Source organism: Nestor notabilis, unplaced genomic scaffold (assembly GCF_000696875.1).
Source record: "Nestor notabilis isolate BGI_N333 unplaced genomic scaffold, ASM69687v1 scaffold2117, whole genome shotgun sequence".
NCBI classification, from domain to species: domain Eukaryota; kingdom Metazoa; phylum Chordata; class Aves; order Psittaciformes; family Psittacidae; genus Nestor; species Nestor notabilis.
In genome coordinates this window covers 38,328-48,491 of record NW_009936754.1, presented here as the reverse complement: position 1 = coordinate 48,491, position 10,164 = coordinate 38,328, and the positions used below count along the sequence as shown (strand labels likewise).

General features: G+C 38.4%; 1 protein-coding gene across 1 annotated transcript; it reads left to right on the top strand.

The window, feature by feature from the left end:
- The first annotated feature begins 583 nt into the window (after positions 1-583).
- On the top strand, positions 584-7,517 carry LOC104408776 (ovalbumin-like). Its single transcript, XM_010018490.1, has 8 exons — positions 584-626; positions 2,299-2,483; positions 3,108-3,158; positions 3,730-3,858; positions 4,524-4,641; positions 5,439-5,581; positions 5,771-5,926; positions 6,996-7,517. Exons 2-8 carry the CDS (start codon positions 2,316-2,318, stop codon positions 7,389-7,391), a joined length of 1,161 nt encoding a protein of 386 aa, XP_010016792.1. The 5' UTR covers positions 584-626; positions 2,299-2,315; the 3' UTR covers positions 7,392-7,517.
- Positions 7,518-10,164: the final 2,647 nt, after the last annotated feature.

The window sequence follows — 10,164 nt, the reverse complement described above, 5'->3', positions numbered from 1 at the left end:
TTAAATACCCCAGCTTTTCAAAGAAATTTGCCTACTTTTGACTTTCATCTCAACTGGTTTTCTTACAGGCACACTTCTTTATTTGTCAACAGAGTAATAGGCCAAATCCTGCTCTTATATAGCTTCTGTCTAGCATGGCTCAGCTGCATTTTGTACATTCAAAAAGGATCAGTTGAAAGAGAGTTTTGATCTGTTACTACAACCATAATAACAATTTCACTAATTATTGACAGACTGACTAATAACTGCTAATTATGTTTTCCATCACTAAGGTTTTCACAGTTTTTGCTTTTACTAACATCCCAGCATCCAGTTGCAAGTGAGGCTTAAAGGAATATGAGCATGGTTTCCCACTCTTCAATCCACTAGTCCTGATGTACTCTTGGAGAACACATTGTTATATGGAATAAAAACCTAATATTTGTTATCCCTTCAATCAAAACTGGGCCCATTGAAACTAAAATCTGACCTAAGCCCATTAAATTATTTTTATGGTGTCATAGGTCAAACTTCTGAAGAGCAGCAGCAGGTGGGTCACAATTCAGATTGTATAAATTCCCAAGGGCTCAGCCAGTCTCTACATACAGCTGGAAATCTGTATTGCCTTTGGTGCTGAAGCTCGAAAGGTAAGCACTTCTTTAGGAAAATTTACCTTCTCCCTATATTATTCCTTGTTTAAGACTAAACTTAAGAAGAGAGCAATTATTGTGTTATCTTTTGTATCTGCAAGGACTGAATATTTCCATCCTATTCTCTAAAAATCTTCTTACCTGTGTTTATGCAATTTTATTATATGTAAAACCTGAGTGTTCGTTTTCAGACAACTTTTTAAAAGTTTATTCTTTGTGCTTATTATTCTGTGCTTAGAATATTTTATTTCAGAGCAGCTTACCCTCTCATTCAGTATCTTTTAATTTTCAACAACCAAAGAATAAGTTTGCTTGATTGACCTCTGGTTCAACAGAGTGCACGGAGACAAAAACTAGCATTTAGTAAACATACTAAGTTTAGTTTGATGTGAAATTTCCCTACCAGTTGCATCCCTGGAAAATACAGCTAGTGAACACTATACAAGATAAAAGGTGTGTGGGTGTACAGACTTATATTTCTACATTAATCTATAAATGTGAACTTGTATACAGAAAGGAAAGTAAGAGAAATGTCTGTGCGAGTGTATCTTTATATCCACAAACATGGTCACTAAAAACCTTGGTAGAGTTTAATACTCCAAAGACAAACCTGAGATCCCAGCATTAAGCACCTACACAAAGGGCTGAATTTTGAAGGACAACAAACTTTCACAATTATTTCCATTAATCACAGGAAGGAAACTAGATTTATGCTGATCCCAGACGTTGTGCTTTATGTAAGCACAGTGGCCACAGCAAACTTACACTGTCTAGCACTTCTAGAAACCTCAGACAGAAACAAATACAAAACTTTTGGTGGTCTATGCCACAAACAAGTATTCATTTAACAGCACTGTATTATGGTAGGCATTGCTATTTTATCATGTCTGCATTTCCATTCTATTTGAATGTCACTAACAAAATTTAATTTCTCAGAAAGTTTATACTGTAGTATATATAGACATATTTAGCAAAGCAAGCCATATCTGAAAGCACAATAGGATGGAATATTAATTTTGTGCATCAGTCTCTTTCCTAGATTAGGTGACCTTAGACAAATTATATTGCCTGTCCATGCTTCCATTACTAAAACAATGGTAAAGATACAAGCCTATGAAGATCTACTGACTGGAAGTACAGTGCAAAAAATAGATATTTTACTGCACTTACGTATTTTTAGAAAATAAAAACAGTCCACTAGCCTCTGCTTTTTACTTGTAACTGTTCAAACTGAGAGCAAATCTACTAAAATTTACACTTTAAATTTCCAGCTTTGCAAGTATATCAAAGACAGATCATACTTTCTTGTTTTCATCAAGGCATTACAGAGTACCAAGGAATTCTAGCCTTCACTGAATGAAAATAAGAACAGGCAATTGTTTGAGTGCTTTGAAAAGGTAAACAGAAATCACATACAGATTTTAGACCACTGAGGAACTGTACTGCCAAAAAGGCAACTGAATACAAATGTGAAAGAAACAGATTTATGAATATGGATTTTTTAACATGTATGAGAAGTGAGCATAGCAATAGGCATGTTACCACAGAATGACTTCAAAACTACTTGTTCATATTTCATGGACTAAAAACTATTATTAAAGTGCATTGTGCTGTGTTTGTACAGTATTCCATCCTTACATTGTCATTGTACTTCTGCTGTTTGCTCCAGGCAATCCTGGTTTCACAATGGGGTCCATCGGTGAAGCAAGCACAGAATTTTGTATTGATGTATTCAGGGAGCTGAAAGTCCAGCATGTCAACGAGAACATCTTCTACTCTCCCCTGAGCATCATTTCAGCTCTGTCTATGGTCTACCTAGGTGCAAGAGAAAACACCAGGGCTCAGATAGATCAGGTGAGGCCTCGATGAAAGATTTAAACCTTCTTGCAGCTCAATAGAGCCATAACATTTAATTATATGACAATGTCTCTTGCATAGCCCAGAGGCTAAAAAATATGGATCCAGAGTTATCAAAAGCTGTGGCCACCTCTGACTCTCATAGTGTTAAACAAATGTGTTAGCCAGAAGTCTTGAAACTGGATTTAAATTTTATCATTGTTAGTTGTAGGATTCTCAACGAGAACAACACGTTCCAGTGTCCTTTGTATAGAGTAAGGAAAGTAGATAAAATCTTCAGTGAAAGAGCCAGAACATGTGTCCAGACTGCAAAATATTTCACATGAGTTTCCTATAGCTCCCGCTTTCTTCACAGAGATCGGCTGGCTTGTTACCTGGAAGAAAGTTAGTATTATTAACAGCACACACTGGAGGTGATTTCTAGATGTTCAACAGAAAAAGACACCACCTAAGCAGGCAACAGTAGGCCCAGCTATTCACAGAGGGTGCAGATGGATTGCACCTTTTGGGTCATCCAGCTTTACAGTTAGCTAAGAGGTTTACTTCGAAAATCATGTGTTAATCTTAGGGGTTGTTTTTGGTCATACCTGTTGTTTTAACTACTGTTATTTTCAATTACAGGTTGTTCACTTTGATAAAATCACAGGGTTTGGAGACACTGTTGAATCTCAGGTACAGAAATAATTTCAACTTCTCTACATCACTTCGTCCTGGGAGAAAAATCTAGCAGATAAAAGAGTCTCTTGCAGGTGGTACACCTCGCTGATGAGCAGCTGGTGTTCTGCATCCCGCAGCTAGGGGAACACTTTGTTCATAGGAATAGAGAAAGGGAGGTAAGAGAGGAGTCAGAACAAGCATAGGATGAATCCCAGCACCATAATATTGGGCATATAAGGAAAATTATAGGTATTTTCATGTGTAGGCAAGGATGTTACTGGTTAAATGGGGCTGGTTGGGAACAAAGGAAAGCCTATCTGATCAGCTGGAGCTAGATAATGTAGCAGGTAATTAAGAGTCTCCCTGAGAGAGGTATGAGGAAATTACAGTATAAAAACAGCAGAGAATTGTATACATTAGAAAAATACATTAGCTATAGCAACAGGAAGTACAAGATAAACAACAGTTTTGTAAGCTGAAATTTCTGAACTACTCTACTTTTCTCATATAGTATGAAAAATATTCTAAGTACTAAAACTAGAATAATATAATCTATCTGTTTATTTGTATTCATGTATCCATTCAGTGCGGCTCATCTCTAAGTGTCCACAGTTCGCTTAAAGACATATTCGCCCAAATCACCCAACCAAAAGACAATTATTCACTCAACTTTGCCAGCAGACTTTATGCTGAAGAGACATACCCAATCCTACCGGTGAGTTCCTCTAAGATCTGATCTGAGTGTATTTCCATGTCAAAGCTGTACCATTCTGTAATGCAAAAGCACTGTCAGAAGTTTAGGTTCAGCTGAAGAAATTTTCTTCTATATGGAAGACAGGATTCATGACTTCTCTCTATCACAGCCCTAACCCTCTACAGTCTTGATAAAAAACATGTCTTGCTAAAAAGAGGCTTATGCCAAGTACAGTCATGATCCAATCATGTCAAGGTATAATTAATAAAGGTAACTTTTGCTGGAGTTAACTCCAAATATTTTCTCAACAAACCTGAAAAATAACTTTAGGTTCTCAAAAATATTTCAAGTTTTCCCTTTGAAAGGAACATTTAATTTGAAATTAAAGGAAAATACCATTGCAAAATAAAAAAGAAGCTGGCAAAAGGAATAAACCCCCATATTTCAACTGAAATTAATTCATTAAAAAAACCCTCAGTTCTGGAGAACATTTTTAAATATGTGAGCATATTGTCTTGCTTGAAGCAATGAATATCAGATCTTAAGAGGCTTTTGAACTAGAATCATGTCTTACTGATTAGCCTTAATAAGCACATTATTCATACCTGTTAATTTCAGTCTTGCATTTCACATTTGCAAAATGCTTTGACATTCTGATCTGAAATCTGCATATTCTTCCTTTGAAGGAATACTTACAGTGTGTGAAGGAACTGTATAAAGGAGGCTTGGAAACTATCAGCTTTCAAACAGCTGCAGATCAAGCCAGAGAGCTCATCAATTCCTGGGTTGAAAGCCAGACTAACGGTAAGAGCAAGCCAAGTATCAGCATAGGTATTTTCCTTTCTGCCACCATATTTGAGCAGCACATGAGAACACTTCAACAGGAGACAAAAAAACCTAAACCTCTCCCTCTGTCCTTCTCCCAGATATGGAACTATCATTTAACGTTTTGGGGTTTTTTCCCCTCAGAAACATCTCTTTTAAAGTACTCTTTATATCAGAAAACACAGCTAAAAGATGTTGAATTTTAGCTGAAATGAAAATATTCACAATTGCACAACCTCTAGTGTGGTGCCACACTCTGAAGCAGAAAACCAGGCCATGATTAAACTACTAGTGGGAAAGGGCTGAAGGAAGAGCTTGCTGTGTGCATGAGGACTGAAGAATAAACAAGTATAAGAAGAAAGTAGAGTGAAATTCTGGTTTCTTCCTTTCCTGCTACCTTCTTTATATAGTCATGTCCTTACAACTTTGGTTTGAAACAAGAAGTATTTATGTTTACTCTTTGGGTTGGAGACCATCCTGGGATAAATGATTCCAATGGTTCTTCCCATTGTCACAAAATATACAGGTTTACTCATTTTTTAACAAGTAAATCTATGGGTCTTACATCTTCCATTATAATTCTTTACAGAGAGAGGAAACAACAGCTATTGCCAACAGCAATGAACAAATCAGCCTCAGAAATACAAGATTACAGCTGCCCTACACCCTCCTCCCTACAAATTCTGCACCCTTCATTTAACATTGTGATTAGCAAGAAAGATATATTATACACAAATGTGTTATATACATGTCTCTTTTCCCATGGCTTCTTAAAGGAATGATCAAAAATATCCTTCAACCGAGCTCTGTGGATCCCCAGACTGAAATGGTCCTTGTCAATGCCATTTACTTCAAAGGAGTGTGGGAGAAAGCATTTAAGGATGAAGAAACCCAGGCAGTGCCTTTCAGAATTACTGAGGTACGTGAGCATATATCACCTTAAAGGTGTCTTCTAGACTTTATGAAGAGAGTAGACAAGTTGTTATACAATCTTCCTCAACAAGAGCAATCGTAAGTGCTTTAATCGTAAGAGCTTTAATCGTAAGTGGCCATTTCTAAACTCTAAGAATAAACTTTGTGAAAACTATTATCTTATTTTGTTTTGCAGCAAGAAAACAGACCCGTGCAGATAATGTATCAGTTTGGTTCATTTAAAGTGGCAGTGGTGGCTTCTGAGAAAATTAAGATCCTGGAGCTTCCATATGCCAGTGGGCAGTTGAGCATGTTGGTGCTGTTGCCTGATGAAGTCTCTGGCCTGGAGCAGGTATGGCCCTGGCAGTTGGGTTTCATAAAACTTTAAACCCAGTGAAATTTAGGCCCTTCGCAATAAAGTTATACTAAACCACTTCACCAGCACAGATCTGAACACTAGCAGCATGGGACTTTTGCATAGAAGCATGCAGTTGTCTCAATGGTCCTGCAATAGTTTGTGCTGAGCATGGAGTGCATAAGGAACTACTGCAGTGGGTTAATTATTGGTCACTGCAGAACAGATTCTTCTCAGCTAAGCAGCTGTTACTCCAGCAGGTTGAACTCCAAAGGTTTTAATATCTCCATCCCTGCATGTTGTGGAGCTTCCTGGGAGGTTCATGTTAGCATTACTAGTTGCAATTACTGTTTGGTTTGGCAGTGCTCAACATGCTTCCTTCATACCTTCAAAAATTAAACTATCTCAATACTGAATATGAGAGGTACTGGAATGGTTAAACCAATTTTAGAAAATAAAATGTATATGACATACTGTTGTTGATATGAACAGAATATAGGCACAGGATATTGTCATTAGCAGGGCTGTAGTTAGTCTAAATATGAAAAGTTATGTAATAAATCAGAGTTCATTGAAATGTTTGTACAGTAATTCAAAGAGTTTAAATTATAAAAATGAAGAGGCTTTTGAGCATAGCTAAAAGTCCTCAGTAATAAATGATAGCTCAGGTATTAGTGATTGGTTGCCATTAACACTTGGTTACTTGAAGGTCTTAAATGTAGCTAAAGCTTACAACCCAAAGGCACATAATGAGTTTTGGAATATGTTTCACAAGAAAAGAAGATATACAGGGAAGAGCTTTAGGTGAAATTTGCTGAGTACCCATCTCATTAATAAAATTAATTGACAGTGAGACTATTAAAAATAGAAAGCAGGAAAGCAGGACAGAAAAGAAGAAGTCATAGTTTGTTTTCCTCTCTTAGATACATTAATCTGTATATACCTAGAAATATGTCATGCTAAAAGCAGTCAGTTTAAAAAGAAAAAAACTGACCACTGCTACTGCATTGTTGCAAAGGAAGTTGTGCTCTCATCCCAGAGATCTCATCTGCTTGTCTCCTTGCAGCTTGAGAATGCAATCACCTTTGAAAAACTTACGGAGTGGACCAGTTCTGATATAATGGAAGAGAAGAAAATAAAAGTGTTCCTTCCACGCATGAAGATTGAGGAAAAATATAATCTCACATCTGTCTTAGTGGCCTTGGGTATAGCTGACCTGTTCAGCTCATCAGCCAATCTCTCTGGCATCTCTTCAGCAGAAAGCCTGAAGATGTCTGAAGCTGTCCATGAGGCATTCGTAGAAATCTATGAAGCAGGCAGTGAGGTGGTAGGCTCATCAGGAGCTGGGATAGAGGCTGCAAGTGACTCTGAAGAGTTTAGGGCTGACCACCCTTTCCTCTTCTTGATCAAGCACAAGCCAACAAACAGCATCCTCTTCTTTGGCAGATGCTTTTCCCCTTAAAGTGAAGAAAGCTGAAAGAATTCCTCTCCCTTACACCAAGACCCAAAGCACTGCAGTATCAAGGGTAAAAAGAAATGCATACTCTCTCTCTCATCCATATTTTCTAAAACCAGAAATTTTTCTCTATTGAAAATCAAAAAAAGGAAGAAAAAAGAAAAAGCTAAATTGGACAAATTATGTCAAGAAAACAGAGGCCCTTTGCCTTTCCTTTCTGCAAGTAATATTATCTATTCATAGATGAAGAGTTAAGGGAATGAAAACTGGACCCAAAGAAAGCATGAGCATGAACAGGGATATTTGTGGTGCAAGTTAAGAGTAGTAGTGCCAAATCATCACACTGAAACAACACAGCCACAATTTATCAGCAGAAGTTTTGTGGGGGAAAAAATTGCAGCATTCTAATTAAGCCAGGTTTCTACGGCCAGGCTTCATCATGACTCCTCTGGAACCAGTCACTCGAAAGCACCCAGATTAAACTCTGAACTATCACCAACCATTCCTACTCTGACACAGCAATTGCTTTCTCTTTGTGCTCCTGATACTGCAAGGCTCTTCCTCCCCTTCTAAAGATGCATTATATAAATCTTGTAATTCATATTTCTCCTTAAATCTTTTTGGTTCAATCATCATGACCAAATACGGCATGTTCCTATTCAAATTGTTTTCCATGTATCCATATGTAAAGGGTCTTGCAGATGCACTCTTTTGTTCCTCTGATCATAATAAAAACATGTTTAAGCACATGTGTTTCATTTGGAGTATTTCAAGTGTGCTCAGGATGGGGTAATCCTCATTAAACATACAAACTGGGGAAAAGAGGCTGGAGAGCAGTACTGCAGAAAGAGATCTGGGGGGTTGGGTTGGCAGCGAGTTCAGTATGAGCCCACAGTGTGCCCTGGCAGCCAAAAGGGCCAACAATGTCGTGGGGTGCATCAAGAACAGCATAGCCAGTCAGTCAACAGACGTAACTGTCACATTCTAGAATGTACTGGTGCAACCCCACCTTGAGTACTGTGTGTAATTTTGGGTGCCTCAATATAGGAAGGAGCATCTGAGGTCTCTTGGTTTGTTCAGCTCGGAGAAGAGAAGGCCAAGGGGTGACCACATCACAGTCTACAACTTCTCTAACGGGGGCAGTGGAGGGGCAGGTGCTGATCTTTTTCTCTGGTGACCACCAATAGGACACACGGAAATCATAGAATCGTAGAATACCAGGTTGGAAGGGACCTCAAGGATCATCTGGTCCAAACTTTCTTGGCAAAAGCAAAGTCTAGGCAAGATGTCCCAGCACCATGCCCAGCTGAACCTTAAACGTGTCCATTGCTGGGGAATTCACCACTTCCCTGGGGGGATTGTTCCAGTGGCTGATTGTTCTGGAATGAAACTGCGTCAGGGAAAGTTCAGATTGGACACTAGGAAAAGGTTCTTCCCGAGACAGTGGTGAGTCACTGGAACAGGGTCCCCGGGGAAGGGGTCATGGCACCAAGACTGTCAGAGTTCAAGGGATGTCTGGACAGCTGTCTCTTAATCATATGGTTTAATTTTAGTTAGTTCTGTGAGGATCAGGGAGTTGGTCTTAATGAACCTTATGGGTCCCTTCCAATTTGAGATATTCACGATTCTTTTATCAGAGTTGGTTCATTGCTTACAGAGAGTTAAAGAATGAAAATCTGTCATAACTCTTGGCGAAGATACAATGCGGAGACAAATTTTTCTGCCAGGAATAGACCCACATGACCCATATAACCTCATGCATGCAATTAAAACTAGTCAGATATAATACTTCCAGCACAAACCATGATTTATACCGTCTCTATGAAACAAGAGCTGATAAGCGCTTTGGAAGGCAGCTGAATACGTGCAGAATCTACATCCTTCTGAGACACAGCACTGCCTTAGAGAACACATGTGAACGGGAAATGGGAAGGAGTTTTCTATCTTTGTGATGTTTATAAAGCCTTATAGGCTCTTACTTTGTAATTAAAGAGAATAATCATGCTAAGAGAAGCAATGTTTACGGCAAGTTACAGTTTGTCTCTAATGAATTCTTCTTCCCTTTACCACTGAAGCAAGAAAGGAAACAGACCTGTGAGAACTGTCACAGAGAAGTACCAGAAGAGTGAAAGAGAAAAGTTTGGGGGGATTAAGTTACTGTAAGAAAGCTATGTTATTTCCTGACTCTAGTATGCACAGCATGGCACCAGTGTTGGGTGGCCTGTGGTGGAATGTACTACTTGTTTTAGCTCCAAGATAACACATATTTTGGCAGGTCCTAGAAAGCATAATTTGCTGGTAGCAAATATGATCTTGCAAAAGAAGGAAAAAAATATGACACTTCCTTCACTGGTGTATAACTAGTTCAAATAATTTCCTTCACTTTCCTGTACATTAGTCGATTGCTGTTCAGGAGATGTCAAATGGGGAAATTTATTGTAAGAGAGCTAATAATGTATTTACTATTGTCCTGGAGTTTCTGTTGATGTGGCCATGGAAATAGGGCACCTAAAATCCTCAGGACACTTAATTTTCAGTACCTGTGTTCTAAAACTGCACTATTTCTTGGTTATTGTAGTTCTTATCAATTAAAACATACTTCTTCACAAATGTAAGATAAAAAGAAATACATCTGCTCCTGTATGTAGACAGACAGATTCAGTGTTGCTTCCTGATTTCTGCTGACTTCTCCTGCCAGCACAAAATGAGTAGTCATATTCTTCTCCTCAGTTATCACTTGCTTAAGCAGCTGTGCAGTCCATCCATCTGTAGTACACAA

Bases quoted from the DNA above. Each gene is read 5' to 3' on its own strand.
- LOC104408776 (XM_010018490.1), top strand. From the start codon at position 2,316: ATGGGGTCCATCGGTGAAGCAAGCACAGAATTTTGTATTGATGTATTC. The intron at 3,159-3,729 runs GTACAGAAATAA...GTATCCATTCAG, and splicing joins GAGACACTGTTGAATCTCAG to TGCGGCTCATCTCTAAGTGT. The intron at 3,859-4,523 runs GTGAGTTCCTCT...CTTCCTTTGAAG, and splicing joins AGACATACCCAATCCTACCG to GAATACTTACAGTGTGTGAA.